General features: G+C 41.1%; 2 protein-coding genes across 3 annotated transcripts in view; both read left to right on the top strand.

Annotated features, from left to right (window-relative positions):
- Positions 1-4,437: 4,437 nt before the first annotated feature.
- LOC123956900 (nuclear receptor subfamily 1 group D member 1-like) lies at positions 4,438-14,751 on the top strand. Of its 2 annotated transcripts, none has more exons than XM_046029421.1 (8): positions 4,438-4,577; positions 10,140-10,451; positions 10,560-10,648; positions 10,762-10,906; positions 12,151-12,719; positions 12,817-13,002; positions 13,117-13,327; positions 13,439-14,751. In XM_046029421.1, the coding sequence occupies exons 1-8, from the start codon at positions 4,457-4,459 to the stop codon at positions 13,633-13,635; spliced, it is 1,830 nt and encodes a 609-aa protein (XP_045885377.1). In that variant the 5' UTR covers positions 4,438-4,456; the 3' UTR covers positions 13,636-14,751. The 2 variants fall into 2 exon arrangements, with proteins under 2 accessions (XP_045885377.1, XP_045885378.1); XM_046029422.1 differs by lacking the exon at positions 4,438-4,577 and adding an exon at positions 4,586-5,237.
- Positions 14,752-19,918: 5,167 nt separating this feature from the next.
- Positions 19,919-26,966, top strand: part of faim2b (Fas apoptotic inhibitory molecule 2b) — a 76,435-nt gene continuing 69,387 nt past the window's right edge. Inside the window, exons 1-2 of the mRNA XM_046075303.1 lie at positions 19,919-19,934; positions 20,049-20,182. Of these exons, the coding sequence (XP_045931259.1) occupies positions 19,919-19,934; positions 20,049-20,182 (150 nt within the window). The remainder of the gene's footprint in view (positions 19,935-20,048; positions 20,183-26,966) is intronic.

Raw genomic sequence — 26,966 nt, 5'->3', positions numbered from 1 at the left:
TCATCACCAATCAGATTTTTTCCTCACTCTTTTTCCATGTTCCTCGCTGTACTAAAACAAAAGTATATACACTAAATTGCTAGGAAAGAAGAGGGATGGAGTTGTCCCCCCTCAGGATAACCTGGCACCTCTTCACAAGAGGCTGCCTGTCAACAGACCTCAGCAGATTTTGGCTGCGTGCTGCGATGTTTCTGTCTGCTTGTCAGAAAATGTAAATGCCCTCTGGAGGGTAAACAGGGGCAAGTATCAGACATAAGGTCGTTCCTGCTATCATGGTTCTAAACTGCTTTTTGTTTATCAGGAGACTTAATGTGACCTTTGAATGTTACTTACTTAGACCTTAATGCAGCCAGCAGTACAATATCTCCTAGCTCATTGTTGATGTATTTGTTTTGTGCATTTTATTGTGACCAGCTGTTTCCATCAAATGTCCCTTCAAGCACCATGCAGACTGGGAACCTTTCTGAGTACATTAAAAGCTGACATTTTGTTTTGGCTTTATTGGATTCATGGTGATGGAGGCCTATTTGTGACTATTTTCATTTGTTTCTTAATGTGACGGTTTCTGCTCAAACAATTGACAGAAGAAAAGGCAACATCCTCGCCTCAGAGATACTCAAGAAAGCACCCTACCTGTACCCCTGAGAAGCCCACACTGGCTCTGCCTCTACCTGGACAAACACATCTAGCATATCATCATTGTAACCCAAAGTGACAAGGACAAAGCTCTACTGCACAACCTCATATATACACTTAAACTGACTGGTATTTAATGGCTAATTTGCCATTGTACGTTGAACGTGAAGTCACTTTTTCCTACAACTCTGCTGCCTCTGGACTCACTGCCAAACACTGTTTTTAAACTTTAAATTGCTTTACTTACTTTACTATTACCTGCTGTGTTTCTGAAAACTTGAGAAAACATATATCAAATCTAATCAATTATTATATCCTAAGAGTTGTTCTTATTGTTTAAACTTACCTTTCCTGGCAGGGGAAACAAATCCCCATCCATCCATCCATCCATCGTAACTGTCCAACTGGATAAAGCTGCAGTTCTTCTTCGGCCACTACATGGGGTCAGTGGGCCAGTGGAGCTGGTTTTCGCCATGGAAAAGAGAGAGAAAGTTCAACGTCACTATAAGTAAACTGGCATGCATATTAAATGTTAGCATTCACTCCATATTTATTTTTGCTGTGCCTGTCCCATTTAGTCTTCCCTTTTAGTCTGGTGTGGGGGATAAAACTCTGTCATACAACATCTAAACCCAGGCTTGGCATCTAAATCTGGGCTTTGCACATACTGCCTCTGTACGGATTTCAGTTCACATGAGAACTGAGAAACTGTGCACACGCAGAGAGCAGAGTTCGCCCCTTCAAATTTGAGGCTATATGAGTAATGCAGAACAACAGGGCTGGATCCATACAGAAGATTAAAAGCCAGTAGCCACCAATACAGTACACCACTGCGGCATCTCTGCAGTTAAAAATGATAATGATACTGCTTCTTTAAAACTTTCCAAGTACAACTAAACCGTCGATATACTATTAATGAAAGTGTGAGTTTGTCATGGAGGAATCGTAAGGTGATGTATGAGAGCCCCGGGCAGAGCTGTGCTTATTCTCCCAGGTGTCACTGGAGCCATAACAACATAGCAATAAGACTCAAAAAATCTTATAAATTCCACAAGTCACAGTTTGTTTTGACAACCCTGAAATACATGGCCTCAGCACAGTGTGTGCATATACTACAAACAGAGTTAGTTATTTTTATGGCCCCATAACTCTAATTAGAGCACCAATGCTGGTGTCATATATGTCTTATTTAGTCCCTTCATCTTTGCTGACATAACATACATCCACGCTGAAGTGTTGTGACAGCGGAGGCTAATGCTGTTGAATTTAAACCCTGTGAGAACTTGGAAAACTTGATGAAATAGCCAAACACTGCCCACTGACAATATTCCTCACATACCTTTACCTATACAAGCACTGCCACCTTGTGGAAAGTATATAGTCCTGCTTTTTAGTTCTGACAGGGGAGTGGGGAGGGTGGATGTCTACTTTCTCAGGGCATTATTGTTGCCTGAACAGTTGACAGGCATAGTGACATGATGCCCAAACTTCAACAGATGAACTATGTTTCTCCTAAACATGCACATTTTTGAAAAAAAAAAACCCCATAAATAATTATTTATTTAAACCTTACTATTTGTCCCTGACATATTTTAATTATATGCTGTCATGCAACACCAACAAAAGTCAACATCACGGACTATATATCCCAAATAACTCTTCATGTTCAGACGACCTGATTCTATGTTGGATACAATGAGAACAATAGCCACATTTGCCTAATCCATCAGCTGCACAGCTTATTTCACCACAGATCGGCGCTGTTGTATTCCTGTTTCAGATTTACAGATCGTGTTTGTGTTGGGGATCTCTCTACTTCAGACTCTCAAAGTGGGGTCCAGGTAATCCCAGGGAGGGTCTGCAACAAAATTTGATTCATCATTCATCATTTTTTTACACTTTAAAATGTTGAGTCAATTCAGGTATGGGACATGAGGTAGGCTATTATTGAACATTAGTTTATTTTCTCACAAGATCATGTTTAAATCTATTTTCATTCTGCCCTTCAATCCTGGAAAAGGGTGGGGCAAGCATCAAACAGGAAGTTGAGCTACCCCCCCCCCACATAGTATCAATGGTAGGCCCTACATATCATTTTAATAATACAGTAATAGAACTGTCGTGAATTATTTATTGCACTTAAATGTGGATTGGGTTTTAAAAAAATACATTTATAATTAATTTTCTTTCAAAATATAAATTGTCTTATTTTACCTGGTAGTAAATGGTATAGGGCAGTTTTAAACACTTTAAAATTATATTAAATATGTATTTCTAAACATGCGCCCTATTTTCAAATATTTTGGTGTCGAAATGCCACAAGCAGATGACACTGATACAGAGCAGGTGATGAGTTTTACATCAAACACACTATGACCCCTTAGCCTAATTCCCTACAAGTTGAATGCTGCAATGAGGAGTTTTTCCATTCAACTCACCTTTCCAGAATAAGAAACAGGTTATGAATATAAACACCCCACCCCCACAGGGTGAGCGACGTACGTGACCTATATTTAATCCCCCTTGTGCTTGCCCGCAACAGGCGGTTTTTTTGTGCTTTCTGTGAGGACACAGCGATTTTTAGGCACATTTAGGTTATTTTTCGCTGCTCATGTTTGCACGAGTAGCTCCTGACCTACATTCACCCTACCCCAGCCAATCTCCGGCGTTATTTTGGCTTTCAGCAAACACAATCTGTACAGAGAAAAGAAACGTGATGGGAGAGGAGGAAGGGCGGGGGTGGGAGTCACGGTGAGCACCGCCCTTTCTCCACGTGCCAGTTCATCGAGGCAAAGATCGTCTATGTACGAGAAAGGCAGCCACTGCTTAACCAAAGGCTGCACCTGTTTCCGGTTTGAAAATGTGGGCGTCAGCCTTTGCGCGTGCGCTCTGCTCATGCGGAGCGGGAAAGGCACGTGGACAGGGCTTTGACATATTCACCTCACATTGTGGTGCAACGCTTTGTTTTCTTTCTTTCTCCGCCTCATCATTTTTTATGTGAAAGAGAAAATTACAATAGAACAAATAAAAAATGTTACCAGTGAGATAGAGAGACAGTGAGAAAACAAAACAAAACTACAATAACCTTCAGGTCAGTGTGTCAAAGTCTGTCCACATGCCTCCCTTGCTTATTATGCATTATTGATTTTGCTCCTACATTTAATAGAAACCGGCATAGGAAAATGTATTCTATAGCCTATATCTTTCTAACTTTGATTTATTTACTATATTTAGGCCATCTTATTATATTAACAATACTCTCACTAATCCCTGCATTTTATATTCCATCATAAGTAAATGAAAAGGTAAATGTGAAAGCAGCAGACAAATGAGGTGTGATGGAATAGGTAGGAACAATAATAAATCTGCTTTCTTGGTTTTAAAAGAAATCAACAAAAGGCCTAACAAAAAAAGAGGGGAAAAATGGGAGACATTTTTCTTCAGCTCACCTGCTACATCTCTTGAAACGTGTCTAAACTCTTAAAGGTATAGGTTACCCCCATTTCCATCTTGAAAAAGAAATGGATTTATTACCTTTGAGGTGCTTGTGCAACCTGGCTCCGGCAGAAAGATAACATCGTTAAACATAATTATTGTTCTTCATTCGCTGGCGTCATTATCAAACATGATTTCTGTCGTGGCATTAAAGCCCATTATCGTCTGTCCTCACCCAACAAACCTGTAAAAGGAGACGGGAGATGAGGCAGGAGTGAGACCTCTCTCCTCCTCGTTTCCTCGTTTTCTTATCGCCGAGCCCAGGCGGCTCATTAGCATAAAATGTGTGTCAGTAGGGCAGCGTGAGCTCACATGCCATGCGCACATGCTGCAGAGCTTACCATCATTCCAAAGTCGAACGAGCCCAATGTGCCGTGTCCACGCGGGGCTCTTGGCCAATGAAACAGTGCGAAAGAGTAAAAAGAGTGGGGGCATGAGGAGAGGAGGTGGGTGAAATGTTTTCAGAGAGCGTGACACAGAGAGGGAGAGAGAGAGAGAGATCCCTGATACACACCAACAAACAGGCGGTTAACGGGGCACACAAAAAGAAGACAGAAAAAAACGGTCACATTTCTCAGGCACCTGAAAACGTGCTGGTTATTTTAGGACGCGTGTTGCGTATTGACGAGTGGGGAGTGTTTAAACCACTTCCACTCTGGTCATGTTTTACTAATGACTGTACATGGCAAGCATCTGAACGCTCAGGGACCTCTGTAAATTAGAGAAGCCCTGTGCAGTTGGTATCTTACCACAGCCTGGCATTTGCAAGGTGCGCAGACGGAGAGCCGAGCGGCACACACTCACCTCGGAAGTTATTTTGGATCAGCGCAACTGCGCTAATTTCCTCTTAAAAACATTTATTACTTTTTCTTTCTTCGTCGACCGGGTTTCCTCAAACCCCCAATGCCCCGCGCACACTCCTGTTGGTCTGAGCTTTTGGATACACACTCTATGCCTTGGCAGTTATTAACTCTCACCTCTATATCAACGAAACTCCTCTGTGGCAAGCAAAGGCAGTCAGTCCAGAATTAAACGTCCACAGTTAAACAGCACGGAACAGCTGAACAACATCGATCGACTAGGAAACATGGAAAATAGTCCTGGTGGTAAGTAAAATTTATACTTTACTGTATGTCTTTTGTTTTTAATCATCTGGAGATGGGAGTAAAGAAAGCATGACAATGGTGCATAGTGATAGATGCCATTGCAATTCCACACATAAAATAGCCTCATTCTTAGATTGCAAGTGTACCTATTGGTTAATAAAGATTGTTTATCAGCATTGTTCATATAGCTACTATAATAGCATTAGTCAATATCTACAAAAAACTGATTAGCGCCCCGCCTGCGTAGAAACTCATTGATGCCGTTGTTGTTGTTGTTTTAAATCCACTTCCACTGTATGTCATTTTAAAACACTGTGTAGTAGCTTAAACACCTTTCATCAGTTCTGCAATTTCTCATTTCTGCAGAGCCGAAGCGGCTGCGTTTTAATCACTATATAGGCTACGCTTTTGATAATCTCACTGTTCAGTCACGCGCTGAGGGATGATGCAGCCATAGCTATACTATAGAGTGAGTGTATGGCTGGCTTTTAACTCAGCTGTGTAACATATGGCATGCTGCCAAGTGCTTCTGGGCTGCAGACAGTTGAGAGCTTTGAGTGAGTGAGCTGGGGAGGGAAGTCCTCTCTCGTCAGTCTTTGCGGCGGACTTCCGATTCTCACACGTAAACAAACTTAGGCTACGTGAAGCGCGACCCAAAACGCCCACTGACCCGGCACGTTCTCTGTCCACGTAATCACTGTATCTTAAGCCCCATCCTCACTCTAGTGCTTTTGATTTTTAGACAAGGCGAGTCACACAGTAGCCTAACTCTGCGGCAGACTCTGTGCTTTGGCTTCCACTTCCGTAAAATCGCCCCCAACCATGAACTGAGGCATTTACGGGAAGTAGTGTGAGTTGTTACTTTGTTGCAGTGCGTGAGTCATTTGACTGGGCTGGGTTTTTTTTTTTTTTTTTTAAATGCGACTGAAGCGCAGCTTTTTACAAAAAACATGTGAGTAGGCTATGTCAAGGAACAGTCACGCCCACTGTGGCTGGTTCCGTGCGTTTAAGAACAGTATTCGGAGTAAACATCCACTTCTGCCAAGCAATGGAAAGTTCATGAATAGGCTATTGCCGCTTAAACATGGCCTACGTCAAAAGCAAATTAAATGAATAGCCTGCCATATCAGAACAAGCTACTATGTGTCTTAGAACGCGAGACAGAAATATCATAATGCACTATGACGCCACCACTTATAATATCGCATAAATAGGGTCCCAGTAGAAAAATGACATCAAATACAGACGGACATTATACCCGCGTCCTTGAACAGCAGGTGACCATTATGACTGTCATGTCTTCTCATCTGCTCTCCGCCCCAGTGCACCCAGGGTAGAAACAGTCGTGATACGATTGGGAATCATGTGCCTGGATTTTTAATGCGCAGTTACCCCGCCTCGTGCTGACAGCACGTGTATTCAGCCCCAGTGTCCACGTGCCGCACTTGATAACCGAGCACTCCACCCCTCCTGGTCGCTCCTCTCTCCACCGCGCGCACTCTCCTCGCACGGGGGATCCCTCTTCCTTCCCTGATAGGTTGGTCAGTGGGTCAGAGAGGTTTACCAGCCCTTTCTCTCGTCCTGATTCCTATAACTGGATTTAAATGTTCATTATTAACAATAATGGGCCATATTAAACGTGAAGTATCACAGTTTTGCTTCCTGAAATAACACATTAACCTACATTTGGATCCAGTCGAACTGGGCTTACCAGTTTCAGATCTTGCAAGTGTAACACATTGAAGGCATTGAGCACTTGCAGCATTCACAAAAGAAGTCTACCTTTTTGGTACAGTTTGTCATTGACAACAAACAGAAGCTGTGGATCAGTGTGATGAATTTTACATTATTCATGGAGTTGGCCCATATCAAAATTGTGTAGCATAGCTTATATAAAAGTAGTCGATGATGGGCTATTCCTTCCACTCTACTGGTTGAAGATCAGACTGTATAATTACCATGAAGAATGTGGGTGTATTATTAGTTGAATAACCTAATTCTGAATAGGTCTGTGTCTGGGATGATGAGCGCAAATCCATGTTAAAATGAATAGTCATTTTTGAAAGTTTGTCAAGGGATGCCCACGACTGTACAATGAACACCACTAATGTAACCTCCAGTGTTCAGAGAGGTAACCATGTGACCTAAAAGCATTTCTTTAGCCAGAGCCTTAAGGTCCTTAATGATGAAAAAGATGCCAGAAATTTCTGACGCCAGTCCTGAAACCAGATACCTCAGTGCTTTCAGCTTGACAGACGATCACACAACTAGCTAATACACATTGAGAGGGTGACAGATTGTATTTCTATCTAAAGACTTGAGTGTAACCTGCTTCTTCTACCCTATATCACACATGTATGGGTGAAAACACAATATGTAAAACTCTTTAAAGTTTTGAAGAACAGAACTCCTTAAAACAAGATCAAACTGGAACAACATACAATGGAATCATTGATATTTCTTGATAAAGCATTAAAAGATCATTGGAGGTCCATGTGATATGATGCAAATTTTGCCCTTTGTTTGCTTTCAGAGAACCATCCTCCTTGAAAACGCTTCTTAAATATACACGAGGCCAGCTGTTTCACGTGCAGTGGGGATTAGTGCCCATGCACAGTTGTAAAAGAAGGGCGGTGGAGCGGTTTGTTTATTCTGTAGTTCTTATGGCTCTGTGTGCATCCGCAGGTCACATGTTGTAACCTGTGCCTGTGTACAGCAAGGGATGACTTTCCCAGAGCTCGTTCTGGCACTCTGTCAAACCAGTTTCCAGGAAATGGTTACAAGGACACAGAATATCAAATGTTTTAATACCACAGGGTGCGGAGATTCTGAATGTAGAAAGTGGATGTGGAGTTCGTGTGGCAGGACGGGTGGGGAGTGACCCTGTCCTCCGCAGGTGACACACATGTCCATAAAGCTTTATATTACCCACACAAACACATAGGAAACTGTGCAGGCACATGTGCACGTTTGTGTGTGACGTTAAGTCCCAGTCTGCTCTGATACCACACACAAGCCACCAGAGTACCTTACATTCAGTGTTGACACGTGTGAGCTGTGGAATTAAGGAGGCACTTAAACAGAAATGCAGCACGTGTTTTCTCAAGGAGAGAAAGCACAAGAGATGAGGGAGGCTTTTTTTCAGATGATTCAAGGTCCTTGAGAGAAAATGTGCGCAGAATGACAGTGTAGACAATCCAAGGGTATTGTTAGTAGTACTTGAGATAACAGTGCCACTACAGTTAGATACACTATCTGCTAGGCAGAGTAGGGCAGACATTTGATATACTGTTACAAAGCTGTGTTGAAAATCTCTATCTGTCTGATGTGTGTAATCATGTGTCAGTGTAATCATGATCATCATGATATGAGCCCAGTGATGCAGAAGCTGGATGTTGAATGTGAGGCATGCTATTTCTGCACGTGGGAAACGTTTTGCTTGACAGGCTTTTATGCCAAGGTATTTAGACACCTGACGCAGTGGCAAATAAACTCTGAACTGAAGACGAGGATAATTATAAAAGTGAAATGAGCAGAAATATACACAATATTCTTGAAATGATGAATGTCTGCATAAGTAAAGATTCAATTCTCATGACTTTTTTAGTTTTATTACCATGATATTATAAATTAAAATAATTGTGTCAAAGTGGGTAAATTAATTTAGGCATTTTCCCATCTTTATAACACCTGTGATATAGATGCAAAATAAAAAAACTCACTTTAATTGACTAAAAACCTCAAGCAAATAATTGATATGTGTCAAAATGGTTGCCAGCAGCGACGTGACTGTTAACCTCAGCACACTTTCTAGTGACTCTATGGAATGCAGCGACTTAGGGCAGATTGCTTGCCTCCCTCTACGTCTGTAGTCACAGCATTAAAGCCCTCTCTATGCCAAACGTGATCTGCCCTGGCGCTTGTTATTGTACTGCTGTTGTTGTCTACACGGGACTGCGCAAAGAGCCTTGTGAGCCAGGCGGGAACTGTGTCAAGAGTCCATGTGAGCTCCCGGTCAGGTGGCTGGCGGATAGATGGGTCTGCCGCCCGCAGCCAAAGTGGGTAGGGAGGGAGGGAAGAGGAGGAGGAGGCAGAAGGGGAGGAGAATTGAGAAGAAGGGCGGGGGCGGGAGAAGCAAGAGGAGGAAAGACTATGCTGAGAGCAAGCACACAGGGAGCTGGCTGGCTTTGCCTGCACGTGAGGGGCAGGCTTTCATATTGCGGGGAAGAACACTTTCTGCAAAACAAGGGCCGAGGATGGGTGTTGTGTTGAAGGGGAATTGAGAATTTCCGACTTGATGTGACTTCCCTAAACAAAGGCCTGTTTATGGCACATAGATTTGCTGTGATGTGCGTATAATTTCCTGAAATACTTTTTGCTACGACATGATACCTTGCAGGCTGTTGAAATGGAAATGAAAGAAATGCAGCCTCTGTAGAAAGTCAGACTATAAAATCTAAATAACCATTTGTGGGTGTTCCAACCATCAAATAAGAGTATTTATCTTGCCTAGTCATGGTGTATTTAGCATTATTTATTCACATAACACTCTCCAATGAGCTTTCAAGATGCCACTACATCACTACAAGTAAAAGCAACACACACTTTGGAATGACATTTTTTTTATTTGATATCTAACATATTAGAAACCCAAAGACTTGACACAGATATCCAGGTCAGGGTTGTTATTGCCCCAGCTGTGACGTTTTGTATAAATTATTCATCAGATCAAATTTCTGTTATCCCAACATGATCATTTTGTTTGTTTGTGAATGTCTGCAAAGTTCGCTCACTGAGTCCAAGTAGAGCAGTGCACTCACCACTTGCACTCCCACTCACATGTGAACACAGACCTAGATGAAGATCAGTGAACTGAGTTTTTGCCCCCCTCTGTTCCTCCAGGTGGTGTTATCCTCTACGCTGGCTCGTCCGGCAGTGCCAGTCCGAGTCCTGGCAGTCCTTCAAGTGGATACCAGACCCAGTCGCCCTCCTCCCACTCGCAGCCTTCATCACCAGAGGGTGTCTCCTTTCAGGAGATTGGGGCCCTGAGCAAGAGAGGGGAACAAGGGGGAGGAACTCATTCCCCAAGAATGGTCTTCCAGTTTCCTGAAGTAAACAACGCTCCCGTTGCCCAGATAACAACAGTATCATCGGCAACCTACAACCACCCCACAGTGGCCAAAAGACCTTGTGGTTTCACTGGCACGTTCACCAGTAAGTACCCCACTCACTTCCCTCCTTCCTGTTTTCCTTTACGTTTACCTGCCAGCACTTTGTTATTGTTTTTCTCTCTCTGATAATGGATGTATGCCTCTCTCATAGAAACCGGAGGTATGGTGCTTCTCTGCAAGGTGTGTGGGGACATCGCATCTGGGTTCCATTATGGCGTGCACGCCTGCGAAGGATGCAAGGTGAGACTAAATAAATATAGTATTATGTCTTTTGTTATCAATAGGTACAAGCACAGACACATTCCCACAAAAGACACCCTTTAAAGTCTCTATCCTTCTTTTGCCTTCCCCAGGGTTTTTTCAGACGCAGCATTCAGCAGAATATCCACTACAAGATGTGTGTAAAGAACGAAAAGTGTCTCATCATGCGCATGAACCGGAACAGGTGCCAGCACTGCCGCTTTAAGAAGTGTCTCTCCGTGGGAATGTCCAGAGATGGTGAGAGATGGTGTTAGTGTCCTTAAAGAAGATATTTACACGGTGTTCATGTTCTTGTCTCTTTTACTCTCTCCATTCCTCTCCGTTTCCCATCTGTCTTTCTCTCTCCTTGCCCTGATGTCTGATTTATGGCAAGAGGAGCTCTAGAGTCCCAGTAGTCATCAGTCACGGAGAAACTGTGACAAATATGGTTTATTTTGGGAAATTGGGGCACAGAGTTGTTGATTACACCAAGTGCTCAACAAGATGTACAGCCGTACCTACTTTTTTTTTTTTCTCAACACTGGCATTAACAAATAATCACTTGAGACATAATGTCATTCTGTCCTGTTTAATCATGAAAGCCTACAGTGCTCAAACTTAAAATAATATTACTACACAGTAATCTGCTCTACTGCATTATTTCACCGCAGAGTCACCGCAGGACTCTGATCTCTTGGGGTGTGGCTAAACTAGGTGATAATAAATCATGCTTTTTCTAGAGTGAATATTTTTAGCTGACCCAAAAAAGCCAAAATGCAGGAGTGAAAAATCACCCGCTAATTCATCAGATCACGGCAGGGAAAATTTATTAATAATAACGATATTTTACATTTACTTTTCATAGGCACACAGATACGTTAAAAAGAATGATTATTATTAGACTTATTGGTTCTACAAGCCCACAATGATAATGTTATAGAGCAACCATTGATTTTCAAGTCATGTCTGTGACTTGAACATATCTGCTCCCAGATTAATTTTTGATCATCCAATTTCTTTCCATACCTGTCTCATCACCTCTCCTACTTGCCTCCCTTGTCTTTATGACCTTTCCACTTCTCACTCACTCTGGTGCTAATGACATCAAGTTCAGTGCTGTTGACCCACTGACCTACTTCCACAGAAAAAGAGAGAGCGAGTGCTCAACAGGAAGGCAGAGAAAGGCTGGGGGAGGTGGTGTAGCATACAGCGTGATATAAATAGGGCTGTCAGTGGAGAAGAATTGAAAAGGGGGAAGGGAGTATTGTAAAGGCTGGAAAGGAGGATGAGTAATCCACAAAGAGATTACATCTTGAGCATCAGATGTAGAATACATATTAGAGCACGGTGTGGTTGTTTCTCTGTACTGTTTGAATGTGAAAATGAGTGTTTCTGCTGTTCTGTGTATTAATCAAAGTGCTGCCAGTAAGGAGCTGCCAGAGATATCGATGCCTGATGCCAGTAAATACTAACAGAGGATGCTCTCTTCCTGTTGTCCTCAGCTGTGCGTTTTGGGCGTATTCCCAAACGGGAGAAGCAGAGACTACTGGATGAGATGCAGAGCTACATGAACAGTCTCAACGAATCAGCTTCCATGGAAATGGAAGTGTCACCCCCTCCCGATGCCCCCTGCAGTCCGCAGAACCAGACAAATGAAGGAGCATGCTCCATATCGCAGTCTTACCGCAGCAACTTAATGAACAGTGACGAGAAACCACTCAAGATGGCTGCTGGCAACGGCAACATCGGCTCTTTGTCTTTCAAGCACAGTTCGGCACAGGAGCCTTCCCGGTCACACTCGGCAACCCAGACTCAGCACACAGTTCAGGGGGAGCAGGCAAACCTGACATCAAGCTACCATGTCCCCACAACCTGCCCTGTTGCCCACACCAACAATGAAAACTCCAACATTGACAACGCCAGGTACAACTTCTCCCATCAGAATCAGTGCCCTGTCACCGGCCGCCAGTCATCTCAGTCCTACTCAGCCAATCAGAACAGCTACCAAGCAAGGGATTCCCAGAACCAAAGTCCTTGCCCCTGGAAGCTAAATGGAGGAGCCAAAGTGCTGGTGAGACTTTCCCCCCTTATCCAGTATGTGAATATCTTTCAGTTTAATGTAAATAAAAAGTACTTAACACTTCCTCTCTTCTCTGTCTCTCCTGCAGGCATGTCCACTCAATTCATGTCCCGTGGCGCCGGCCAGTCGTTCCAGTCAGGAGGTCTGGGAGTCTTTCTCCCAGTGCTTCACCCCTGCTGTTAAAGAAGTAGTGGAGTTTGCAAAGAGCATCCCGGGCTTCCAGACTCTTAGCCAGCATGATCAGGTCATGCTGCTCAAATCCGGCACTTTCCAGGTACATCCAGTTAAATAGAATTTCTTGATGGGAGTGTGGAAGTTTTTTTATTCACTTGCTTTCTTATCCTTTTGAGTCTTTTCTGATGCTAACCTGGTCTGCTTCTGTCCACAGGTTCTGATGGTGAGGTTCTGCTCACTGTTTGACCCCAAGGAGAGGACCGTGACATTCCTCAATGGGCAGACATACTCACTGGCATCACTGAGAGCTCTTGGCATGGGTTCCTTACTGGACTCCATGTTTGAATTCAGCGAGAAGCTAGGTTTTTTGGGTCTGGAGCCGGACGAGATGGCCCTTTTCATGGCTGTTGTGCTGGTTTCTGCTGGTAAGACACTTGTAAGATACTTATACATACATGCACACAAACACATCCATCCATATGCACACATTTGCTCATGTCTACGACATCTAAACAATTTCTTCTCCCTTTCTGCAGATCGCTCTGGTATAGTGGAGGTGGGAGCAGTGGAGCAGCTGCAGGAGAATCTAATAAAAGCTCTGCGCTCTCTTATAACCAGTCGCCGCCCAGATGACAGCACACTCTTCCCAAAGTTGCTGTTACGTCTGCCGGACCTGCGCACCCTGAATAACCAACACTCTGACAAGCTTTTAGCTTTCCGCATAGATCCTTGAGTTCAGAGAGCTAATGCTCACTGAAGTATCTGCTTTGGGGAGCCTTCCTGCTCCCCATGCAAGCCTGGCCTGCCACACAAAGTACACTGGCCTATGCATGATGGACAGTTGGTGTGGTAGCTGTGCCAAGTCTGACACTGTACGAGACTGAGCTTGGGGAAAAAATATCAGTGAAAGATATAGGCACAGCAAGAGGCGGAGGCTCCTGAATTCAAACTGATTCCTCATCCAGTTGTTTCCAGAGTTGCTAAAAAAAAACTCAAAACATAGACTGTGTTCTTCCTTGGGAGCCTGGAGTCGACAGGCCAGCAGGTCATCATCTCTCCCTCCTGGAGTTTGTCAGTTTTTGTTCTGAAGACCAAAAAGTAGAATGAGCCTGTTGTCCCTCACTAGACTTTGTCCTCCTATACCAGCTCACAAAGCTAACAAGAGGGACACACTCGCCCAGAGGAAAAAAGGAACATGTACAAACATTAACAACATACCAACAATGATTTCTTACAGTACATTCATGCCACAATGTGTAAAGGGCACTTTCCATACATTGAGAAGACCTCTGAAATCAATATACAACATAGCAATAGAAATGTCTGATACACAGTTGGCGAGGAGAGTTTGTGTATGCCCTGTTGAAATGACATAAGCTATTTTCACAACATGTCACCGTGTGGGAAATCTTTATGAAAATCACCCATTAGTGATTGAGAAATGTATAACATTTTTAAGAAATGAGAGTAAGTTGCATTGTATTTGTATGCGGTAATCAGGGAGAAATTATTGGTCATTTTAGACCGTGTCTGATGGATATATGTTATGGTGTTTTGTTGTACATTTTGTATATAACCTTTATTCTTGGTTCGTACCCTTGTTAGATTGCAGGTTCTTGCATATGTAAATGAAGTTAGTATTGAATTATTGTATGATGTCACAATAGATTGCTCTACAGACTGCAAAGAGAATGCAGCGTTTGAACCATGCACTCTGAGTATAAACTTTTTGAAGATGTATAATTGAAATAAATGTATTGTCAACTGACTGCATCACCTTGTGAATATTTTGTAAATGTTTTATGGTTCCACCATAGAGTACCATTATTAAATAACATTATATAGCATATTTTTCCTTGTGCTCATCTTTTTTTTCATTTTTATTCCTTAATGTGATGCCACCATCAGTATTGCTGAGGCATACCGTGGTGCTGTAGCCTAGCAACAGAAGCAATCAGCCAATCATGCTCTGGGTCTGAGAAGCCATTAGGGGCTTTATTACACCAAGAAACACCACTTGATTTTAGAGTGCATGATAACAAGTAAATGTAATTTCAAAGAGCGTCACACTTCACTAAATACAAGGTGTTGTACTTTACCACCGACTCACAGCCACTGGGAGGGAGATTATCGACAGAGATGGATCCTGTTCAGTCATATGTGCAAACATGACACAGTAAGTTAATTCAGGATGTGCGTATGCAAATGCTCTGTGGGCACAAGGAGAAGCCCTCACCACTGCTATCGCTACAGTCTACTGGAAGGCCTGAGAAAAACGTATTAGTATAAATGTTTGGGGAAATTATCCATAAACCGCAACTGATGGCCTTCAGGAGTCTCCATATCATCTGTACATGTTTGTGATACTTTAAATTACTGCTAACATTAGACACATAGATACACTTTTTGAATACAGCAACAATGGTAGTAATATTCTTTCTGAGGTCATTTTGATTGGCTATGCTCCCCATTCGTATGTTTTCATTTCAAATTTTCAGGACAACCTGTGTGAATATGGGGAGACACATATTCACCAGTATATTTGCTTTAAATCAGCAACAGTATAAAAGCAATAAAGCCCCTCCACGTCTTATGATTCACTGGCAGTAAAATGGTCTGTAAGCATGTCCCTTATAGTCATAGGTGTCGTTTACGCTGGGGACATGTCCCCACCACTTTCTTAAATGGTTGATTTTTGACCTCACCAGTTTTTGAAAGCATTTGCTAAAAGTTTTCTGAAAATTAGCTTGCAACAAGAAATGTTAAATAACAAATAAAACATACTATGAGAAAGGTTTACTTGCACAATAGGAAAACATGAAATGCAACATAAATATAGAAGAAAATCAAATCTGCCTTCTCCAAAAAAGTGACTTAGGCTAAAAAAAACAAGCTGCTGATTACTGCATTGAATTCAATAATATTTTTATATTTTGAATTGTCATCGGCCACATGAATTTTGTTTCCCTTCATATAAATAAAGACATTTTCACCATAAATTGGTGCAGAAAATGTTACTAGAATGCAGGAAATTAAGTGTTTAATGCTTCTGGGGGAGAAACCCCCAGACCCCCAAATCAAATGGCATATTTCATTGATGAAGATTTCTTCTAAATAGCATTGGAGTATCTTTTTGTCTTGTTCTCATGACACCAATATTGTGCATTCTCACGTCTCGTGGACTAAGTGTTTCGTTACAACCCTAATATGAGCCCGTAAATATCCCCACCACTTTTCAACACAAATTGACGCCCTTGCTTATAGGACCAAGAAATGAAAAATGAGCATCAGCCAAAAACTGCGCTCTGCCCACCATTTTTCTTTGAACTCAGCCAAACTTTCATTCTCAATGTTGCATCAGGAGGAAAAAACACACTGAAACTCTTTTAACTCTCTTCTGGAGTTTTGACACAGTCCGTGTTCCAGTGATTTCTATGAATCATGTTGATGTCTTCACATGCCACCTACTGGACAAGATGATAACAACAATCAGAAACGTTTTGATCAGAGACGGGGAACCCGGACTATTACTGAATAAACCAAAAGTCCATTCTGTCAAAGTCAATATTACTACCTATTACTACACAACAACATAGACAAATGTTATGATAGAGGTTTGTGTATTGTTAGACAACAAAGAGTCAGTATCTGTGCATCTCAAAGGACCCAGGTCCAAAGTTCATTCTTGACCATAAACAACAGTTGAGAAAACAAATTTACTTTTATTTAACAGGAACCTTATGGATCAGTAAAATTTTAAACCTGCCACCATCTCAACTTTAAAATGTAACTCAATGAGTTAACTGTAACATAAAAACCATAAAACTCTGACTCTTCACTAATCAGTGCATATGCACAAAAAGGCTTTTTGATGTTTCGATTTCTAGTGCCAAATATGCACAACTATAAACACGTTGGCCATAATATTATTATCTTGATAATAATCATATTTGAAGTTTAGTTAGAAATGGCTCATGTTGTTTTCCACGCCAGTAAATATTTACATATTTATATAGTGGTCACAGGTTCAGGACTGAGAAGTGAGTGCGGCTTGTGCGTTGTCACAGAAACTCCCAAGCTTGATTTATACTCCTGCGTCAGGGCTATGTGCGTAGACTACGGCATAGCTACGTAGCCTACAATAAAACAATAACAATAACTAGACAGTGCAATTTCTGGAGAAATTGCGGTGTGAATGGTGGCTGTTGGAGGCTAATGCTAAACTGAATTGCTAAACTTCATGGAAGCTCTCATTTCAGCCTCTCTATTAAACGAGCAGTAGATGCTTCTGTCTCTTTAAGCTTTTCCAATGAAGAGAACAGTGTGTCTGTTTGTGTCTCTCTGTGTGTGTTAGTTGGAGTACCAGGTAGTAGTAGTAGTAATTAGTGCAGTAGTAGTGGTTGTAGTAGCAAATGCAGTACTCTGGATGCAGTACACTTGACTTCATTCAAGAAATAGCTTAACGTCTGTCCACCAATCGGAACACAGGACCAAGTGTGTGTGTGTGTGTGCGCGTGTGTATCTCCCTTTGATCTCTCGCTTATTAACATCACCTGGGCAACCAGCTATCCTATGAGACTTTGCCTCAAACAAACCTCCCCAGAGACTAAACTATAGGTCATATCGACAAAATGACTTGACTGGGAGGGCAGAAGGCATTTCTGAACAACAGGATATATTTTTTGAGTAAAGTTGAAAAAAGTGACCACTTTGGCAAGTTGCTCTGGTCAAGAAATGTTGAGGAGAATTTACTATTGAAGCCTATGGAGGATTTTCTGTCACTCTTGTCCTTTGGAAGGACACAGAGATAAATCTATAAGCCAGAGGGATATAATAAGCACATGTGAGGGAGGAACCACAACAAATTTTACTACGTTTCTTGTGTAAAATTATGCACGAAGAGTTAAAATTGTGGTCAAGCCAGCGAGTTAAAGAGAAAAATCTAAGAAGATTTTCTGAGGCTGCTACACTGTAGTGATGATGTCACCCACTCTAACTCTCGCAATACACACCCATTATAAACTCAGAAAAGAGCACAAAAAAGCATAAAACTTCGACAGCGACCGTGAACAAACCATAAAACATATCAAAAAGCTGAATGCATCATTAATAGATTAACTTCTTGTGTCCAATTTACAGTTTAAATTAAGTCTGTAGCTGAAAGTATGCTTTCAAAGTGGAGTAGGTATGAGGAGGATTTCGACAGTCTCTCCATTCACTTACAATGGGAGAATTTTCCTGGAAAACATTGAATATTTTGTAAAGTATTCAAGGTATTAATGACAAAAGTAATAGCACCCCATTCCTCATTGAGCCGGACAACTTGGAGTTTGAACGGAGTTTCTACGTCAAAAACTGTGGGACTAGTTAGCGCACAAAAAAACGTGACGGAAGAACAACAATAATAAAGGTTAGCAACAACATAGGATGCGAATGTTGTAGCATTCACACCCAATTATCGCGACATAATTGTCCTCAATAAGATTACAATAAATGTTCAATAAATATTCAATAAATGTTCGATCTTATTAATTTGAATCATAAACGAATAAGCACATACTTTTGTTATTAAGATATTTATTTTGTTGAGGAAAAAGGGACCGAAAAAAGATTTAACTTCATTTTACTGGTGCATATTTGTTGAAAAAATATTTTATTTCATAATTGTTTTGAGTGTTCTGCCTCAGTGTTTGGCATAATGTTTTTGTTATGATCAGAAAGAATAGTTTAAAACCACAATTAACCTCCTGGTTTCTCTAACTTTCACTCAGGAGCAAATATCAGCCTTTAAACTCAATAGAAATAATGATTTGACATTTATCCTGATAATTATAGATATCCAATGACATGAAATGTTTTATCATGATAACATTTTTGGCCATATCGCCCAGCCCTAGTATAAATAGTATGTTAGCTTTGAAAATGTATCAAAGGAAACTAGGGGGGACAGTTTGTATGGGCCTGATGCAGCTGATAACATTAATATCTAGCAAGTATTAATATCTATAATTTAAAGCGGCTATGCTTAAATTTGTCAATAATGTAGCAGCTGGATCATAAGCCTGTATGAGCACAGTTGATTCAAATGCAGCACAGACCCAGCCCAGACGTCTTTAGCAGGTCACACAGGCCCAGGTGAAACACAGTCAGCCTCATCCAGTACAAGAACAGCCAGAGATGTACAGCCAGCATCAGTCTTCACAGACTTTACAAGGATTTTTCTAGAAGAGGTTTCCATTCAGGCGTATTACAGAGACAGACTGTTTTAAAGGAGAGGTAGTGAGAGCACTGCAGTGTCAGGTGTGACTGTGCAGCAATGGAAAATTGTTTATATGACTCGCAAATCAGGTAGGAGGGCTATGACAGAATTTTTCTTAGGTGGTACCATTGGTATGTGTGCTTATACTCCAGTCAAAGCCCATTCTGACATGACAGAGCCAATATTAATGGGGTAAGCAAGGGAAGCTGGTAAAGCATATACTAACACATTTCATACACTTCCATCAAAAATAAATCAAACATTTATTTTATTTATTATTATTTTTATTTATTTTAACATGGGGGATGAGGGGGAATGTGCCCCGTGATAGACTGTATGGCCCCAGTAGAGCTTTATGTCAATGCCCCTGATTGCTACCTACTATGTGTCTGGCACAGCTCCCTTCTGGCATCGTACGCTACAGAAATATATTCTTGCCCGATGATGCCATCTAGTGGCTACAAGAAGAAAGTGTATGCAGAGGTAGTTCATGGCGAAATGTTAGACGGGATTAGTTCCTACCAATAAAGAGATAGTTAGCCCTATGGGTTTCGTGTGTGTATCTGTCCGTAGCTCCTCTTTTAAATTCCGTTCAATGCATTTTTCTGGCAATTCATAACAGCAGAAGTTAGCTAATTGCATTTTTCACATATGTCTAGACCATACTCACCATACATGAGCAAGCACTTGGCAACAGAGGCAAGTAAAACAGGCCCTTTTAGGTAGAAACCTCGACAGACAGAAGTAGCTCAACGCAATGTCCACAAAGAAATGTAATACAATAGAAATAGTGGTAGTGGTCCAGATATCAATGAATATGAATTATAGCACCAATAATGATAGCAATATAATAATAACAATAAGACGTAACTTACAATTAATTGTAGCAGTGGCTGCTGAGCAGGAACATGGGGTCAGTAGGTGCAACAACAAATCAGCACTCTGCAGCTTTGGAGGCAGAAACACCTGCAGAAAGCGACAGAAGGAGAGAGGAGAGGCACGAGAAAGCACAAAACTACAGGTAAGGGAAGAAGTTGAGTTAGTAAGCATGCATTAATGTGATAAGAATGCATACAGATGGAGAGGGAGAGGATCAGAGAGGAGCTCAGTGCATCATGGGAAGTCTCCCGCCAGTCTAAGCCTATAGCAGCATAACTACGGGATGGTTCAGGGATAACCCGAGTCAGCCCTTACTATAACTTTTATCAACCAGGAAAGTCTTAAGCCTACTGTTAAACGTGGGGATGGTGTCAGCCTCCCAAACCCAAACTGAGACCTGGTTCCACAGGAGAGGAGCTTTATAGCTCTGGCTTTCAACTTACTTTTAGAGACTCTAGGAACCACAAGTAACCCTGCATTCTGGGAACTCAGTGGTCTGGCGGGGTAGTGGACTATTTTCCCTGTATCATTTTAAGACAGGATGTGCCTGATGTTTGAAATGTTAGGTAGGTGACAAAAGGTGGTCCTTGAAATCTGTTTTATGTGGGAGTTAAAGTACATATTCTATTCAAAGATAACACAAAGATTCCTTACGTTGGTGCTGGAGGCCATAACCATATTTTTAGATAAAGTGTTTGACTTCCGTTTTCTCTGAGTTTAACATCAGACAATTGCAAGTCATCCAGAATTTTACGTGCTTGAAGTTTAGCTAACTGATTGGTTTCATATGGCTTGATCGATAAATATAATTAAGTATTATCTGCACAACTATGAAAGTTTATGGAGTGTTTCCTAATAAGTTAATTAAGGTGAATTGGACTGGACCAAGCACAGAAACTTGTGGAACTACATGACTAACTTTGCCGTGCATGGAGAATTCATCATTAACATGTAAAAACTGGTATCGATCTGATATATCAGACTTATACCAGGTTAGAGTGGCACCTTTAATGCCAATTAAATGTCCCAGTCTCTGTAATAGAATGTGAAGGTCAATGGTGTTGAAAGCAGCACTAAGATCTAACAAGACAAGTACAGAGACAAGTGCTTTATCTGATGCAATTAGAAGGTCGGGTAATTTTCACCAGTGTTGTCTCTGTGCTATGATGAACTCCTGACTAAATCCTGACTGAAAATCCTCAAATAAACTATTGCTATGTAGAAAGTCACACAACTGTTTGGTAACTTCTCTCTAAGTTCCTTAAGAAAGCTTTCTTAAGGAACTTAAAATAGACTATAAATCTTTAGTTGACTTAAACCCCTGGATCAAAAGTGGGCTTTTTAAGAAGAGGTTTAATTATAGCTACTTTAAAGGACAGTGGTACATAGCCTATTAATAAAGACAGCTTGATCATATCAAGTAAAGATGTGCTAACTAAGGTAAAATTTCTTTAAGCAGCCTAGAAGGGATGAGGGCTAAGAGGCAGGTTGATGGCTTAGATGAACAAGTCATTGACGGTAGTTGGTCAATATCTAGAGGAGAAAAGTCTAAATATGTACCAGCTTTTATAGCTGTTTCTAAGGTTCCTGAGTTTGAATAGAAATGTATACTGGTTCCAGGAGATGATGAATTTTGTTTCTAATAATTAGAATTTTATCATTAAAAAAGCTAATGAAGTCATTATTACTGAGGGCTATAGGAATACATGGCTCAATGGAGCTGCAACTCTCTGTCTGCCTGGCTGAAAAGAAACCTGGGGTTGTTCTTATTTTCCTGTGTTAATGATGAGTAATAGGCTACTCTGCCATTAAGGAGGGCCTTCCTTTATATTCTATATCCATCTTGCCTGATTAATTGAGATTCTTCCAGATTGGTGGAATGCCATTTCCTTTCAACTTTGTTTACTTTAATTTACGAGTTTGGGGGTTATACCATGGAGCTAGCATCTTTGTTTTATAATCTTTTTTCAGAGAGGCAATAGATTGGAGTGTCATTCACAGTGAGCCGGGAGTACTATCAACAAGATGATCAATTTAGGAGGAACTGAAGTTAGCATAGGAGTCCTATGTTATATTGAGACATGGTTGTTACTTCCCTGGTCCTCATAGGCATAACAAAAGGTGTGTCTCCCCACTCTCCCCCTGCCAAGTAAGGCCAGTTCAACAAAGTGAAATTATACACTCACTGGCCACTTTATTACATAAACCATGTTAGTACCGGGTTGGAGCCCCTTTTGCCTTTAGAACTGCCTTTATTCTTCGTGGCATACTTTCAAAAAGGTGTTGGAAACATTCCTCAGAGACTTTGGTCCACATTGACATGATAGCATCGTGCAGTTACTGCAGATTTGTTGGCTGCACATCTATGATGCGAATCTCCCAAAGGTGCTCTGTTGGTTTGAAGTCTGGTGACTGTGGAGGCCACTGGAGTACAGTTAACTCATTGTCATGTTCAAGGAACCAGTTTGAGATGATCTGAGCTTTGTGACATGGTGCATCATCCTGCTAGAAGTAGCCATCAGAAGATGGGTACACTGTGTTCATAAAGTGATGGACATGGTCAGCAACAATACTCAGGTAGGCTGTAGCATTTAAACGAGGCTCATTTGGTAAATAAGGGGCCCAAAGTGTGTGAAGAAAATATCCCCCACACCATTACACCACCACCACCAGCCTGAACCGTTGATACAAAGCAGGATGGATCCATGCTTTCATGTAGTTTACGCCAAATTTTGACCCTACCATCTGAATGTCGCAGCTTAAATTAAGACTCATCAGACTAGGCAACGTTTTACTAATCTTCTGTTGTCCAGTTTTGGTGAGCCTGTGCCAATTGTAGCCTCGGTTTCCTGTTCTTAGCTGACAGGAGTGGCACCTGGTGTGGTCTTCTGCTGCTGTAGCCCATCTGCTTCATCTTCTGGTTCGACGTGTTGTGCGTTGAGAGTTGGTTTTCTGCATACCTTGGTTGTAACGAGTGATTATTTGAGTTAATGTTGCCTTTCTGTTATCTTGAACCAGTCTGCCCATTCTCCTCTGACCTCTGACATCAACAAGGCATTTTTGTCCACACAACTGCCAGTCACTGGATATTTTCTCTTTTTCGTACCATTCTCTATAAACCCTAGAGATGGTTTTGCGTGAAATTCCAGTAGATCAGCAATTTCTGAAATACTTAGACCAGCCCGTCTGGCACCAACAACCGTGCCACGTTCAAAGTCACTTCTGATGCTCGGTTTGAACTTCAGCAAGTTGTCTTGACCACGTCTACATGCCTTAATGCATTGTGTTGCTGCCATGTGATTGGCTATTTGAGTTAAAGAGGTGGTATTATGCTCATTTTCAGGTTCAAAATCGTATTTAGGGGTTGTACCAGAATAGGTTTACATGGTTTAATTTTCAAAAAACACCTTATTTTTTTTCATACTGCACATTGCTGCAGCTCCTTTTTTCACCCTGTGTGTGAAGGCTTTGTTTTAGCTATGGAGTGATACATCTTGTCTCTAAATGATCTTTGTAGGGAGTTGCACATGCATAGTTCTTAAAGACTACTAGCCAATCAGAAGCAGAGAAGGGCGGGCCAATTAGAAGCCGGTAAACATGGCTTTGTTTCAGCTGTACATGTTGCCTACCAGCTTGGCAACATAGACTGGAGCAAGAGTTTCAGAGTGGTGAGTTATTAATCTGTAACAAAAGTATCTTTCATCCATAATATAACTGAGCTCTGGAAGGGAGAGGAGGTGTGTGCTGCAGCTCAGTGTTTTTCCACTGGTGTTTTTGAGGGCGTGTCGGAGTAGCCGCTTGGCAAGCATTATATGAGACGCATTTAGTTTTTATCCCTGTGATCCCTGTGTCGTCACTTTGGGCTTTTTCACTTTGCAAACCTATTACATGCACAAAAAAGGTGTAATATTATTATATATTATATTCACTTCAGAAATGAGCCATGCCCAACATAACAGAAGATATCTTAACAACCCTAAACTTCCCTAACAGAAAACACAAAAATGTACAGAAATGACAAAACTCTAACCTGGGCTCCTACTAGAAGGGGGGAAAAACAAAATAAAACAGAAAAGGGCTTCTCCCTCTTATTTAGCCTGCTACTGGGTGCTCAATATGTACAGATATCTATTTACAAAGATCTATTAATTTGCATTGAACAATCGCTGAAGTCACTGAAGCAATGAATCCACATCACTGAGTTATACAAACTTTCAAATCACTGAGCTGCAGTTTCTCTACTTACAAAGGATTTCACAACATACAGATCCACAGTGGTTGGCGCATAGAAATGGCAGAGTGAAGAGCAGATTCTTCTTCTTTCTCTTCTTTATGAATTTAATTTGGCACATTACCACCACCCACTGATATGGAGTGTGGATCAAACTGGCTAGTCCTAATGTAACCCCCCCCCAAACAATCAAGAAAACTCATATCCTCTCAATTATACTGATTACACTAAGATACTGAAAAACTGTTTGTTTGAGTTCTTTCACAGAATATCTATTAAATCAAAGTCTACTTTTATCTTTCTGAGATTTTGAATCAGCTGCCTTCTTCCTTTCTCATACTTCTGACAGTGGAACATAACATACTCCATCTCTTGTTGCCCACAGTAGTCACAACTACCAGAGTTATATTTGCCTTTGAATAAGTCGAGTGTCCGAATCTAAGTTTTGATGTGATTGTCTCATCTCTCCTGTTCCTTCCTGCACATTTCTCCCACTTTCCTCTGAACTCTGTAAAACCACTGTCCTTTCATCTCTTCCTCCCTTTTGTCACCTTTCATTCATTCTCTGTTTAGTAGAAGAGCAGATTGCTGTCATCTGGGAGTTAAAAAGGCTGCTTTCATCCATTCGACCAAACCTGAAGCAGCAATCAACTCGACCACCTGTTTACAGTTACATGCAAGCACACACACACACTGAGGGGGGAGGACAGACCTGTCATTGCAAAGCAAAATGACAAATATGACCCAAGGGTAAATAAATGCAGATGGAATAACGTCCTTAAAATTATCTACAGCAATATTAGAGAGACATTTAGTGTAGGAATTTCTGCCTAATGGCATCTGTCATTAGGCAGTTGAATCCAGTTATTCAATAATTACAGTCTGTTGCGGGCCCCATTTTGGCCTTTGTCATGGCTCAAAACTGACATCCATAAAAAGTTTGGTCTCATCTTGAACCGGAGAATCTGCAGATTAATTCCATTGATTCACTGAGTGGATGATCCACCAAAGTCCACCATCTTGACTGTAAGGGAGCCGGGAGGGGGAATTTAATGAGCTTCAACCAAACTCTTCTTTGTTTGGGAGGTAGGGAGGAGTTTTATTTTGGTGTGTTATGTTACCACAAAATGTTCTTAAGACGTACCTGGATTTCTGCGCTCTTTTAATTTAACATGTTTAATCTGCTGAGGTTTGGAGAGAATTTACTGAGGTAGAGAAGACCGGAGATGGTTGTAACATTTTTGACATTTTAAGCCTGTGTGTTCAAAATGTGATACATACTAGTTAAATAACTAAATTAATGTAATGCTTTTACACTTGTTAAAGCACTTTGTAACTTCTTTTTGAAAAGTGCTCTACAAATAAAGATCATTATTATTATTATTATTATTATTATATAAGTCCCAGAGTTGCTCCACAGCGACTGAATTAATAAATTAATGGAAACCCTGGTTTCAAACATGCCAGAATAGAAGGTCATAATTCCATGTAAACATTCACATATGTTAACATTATCAATTGTAAACCAGACACTGTATCACCATGTATGTAACAGCATATGCAATAGTACTAGATCAATATGTACTGTAGCAGACTTTTCACTTTTCACTGGCTCTCAATGGAAGGTTAAACCATTAAAATGTGATCAGTGGTTTTCTCATGTGTGTACTTACTTAATGATCTATATTGATACACATTTCATTGTAACATTACATTTCTTTAGAGCCCCATGTCACGTTAGTGTCATTTCTAACTTCTTGGCAAAGCAGAGAACAATAAAATGAATATTAGTCAAAGTAGATCAAAGGTGCATGCTTGCTGGTAAATCTCATTATTACTGTTTTTAAAGGTTATGAGAGTGCTCCATTATGTTCTTAACTTCAATCCCATTAGCCTGGTGTGCCTGTTACTAAACACGTCTCTTACGCAATAACAAGATGTCAGAAATTCACTAGATTACTGTTGTGTTTTTAAATTATACGGCACAAACAAATCGAAACACCCCGCTGTCTACTGTAGCTTTGTTCAAGTGTTCCATTTATATACATAGCCATATACACAGTCTACATAAAGAAAAAGAGTGATGATCATACATCATAAGCTCTCTTGATAATAATAAATAGTAATGATGTCAGTCAACAAATGCACATGTGCAGGGGTTGTTGGTTTTGTTTTAATAGTCTTATACAACATGAAGATAATGCAGTGCATTTGCTGATTATCTTGTATGTCTGTGTTATTTCCCCGAAGTGGAGCAAAATACTTATGTAATGTATATGTAACTCAGATGTGTAAGTCCTGTGAGCCTTACGGGTGAGCACCAAGATGATTAACTGTCCTAGAACACTGCTAAGACAGTTGGTGCCAGTAAAGAGAGACATAAACGACACCCCCCTTTAGCAACAGCAGTGGTACAGTCTGGATTCATCTCAGTGTTTTGGCACTACCTGGACTTTGCTGGAACCACCTCATAGGCCGAGGATAGGGGTGGCGTGGGATCAGGGTTAGAGAGAGATTAACCACATATAAAGCTTCAGTATAATCCGCAAACTGGCGACAAATTCAGAGCAACAACTACTCTAAGAACAACATTTTTGCTCGCAACTCGCAGTGTTTTGGACCTTGCAAAGCCTGTTACACTTGGATTTACTTCAGGGTAGTCTTCCTCATCATCAGTAACACAAAGGTGCAAAAA

This window comes from Micropterus dolomieu, linkage group LG18 (assembly GCF_021292245.1).
Source record: "Micropterus dolomieu isolate WLL.071019.BEF.003 ecotype Adirondacks linkage group LG18, ASM2129224v1, whole genome shotgun sequence".
NCBI lineage: Eukaryota > Metazoa > Chordata > Actinopteri > Centrarchiformes > Centrarchidae > Micropterus > Micropterus dolomieu.
This window is presented reverse-complemented; position numbering and strand designations above follow the sequence as displayed.

Excerpts from the sequence above, each read along its gene's own strand:
- LOC123956900 (XM_046029421.1), top strand. The coding sequence starts at position 4,457 with ATGCTGCAGAGCTTACCATCATTCCAAAGTCGAACGAGCCCAATGTGC. Across the intron at positions 10,649-10,761 it reads ACGCCTGCGAAGGATGCAAG|GGTTTTTTCAGACGCAGCAT; the intron begins GTGAGACTAAAT and ends TGCCTTCCCCAG. Across the intron at positions 10,907-12,150 it reads CGTGGGAATGTCCAGAGATG|CTGTGCGTTTTGGGCGTATT; the intron begins GTGAGAGATGGT and ends TGTTGTCCTCAG.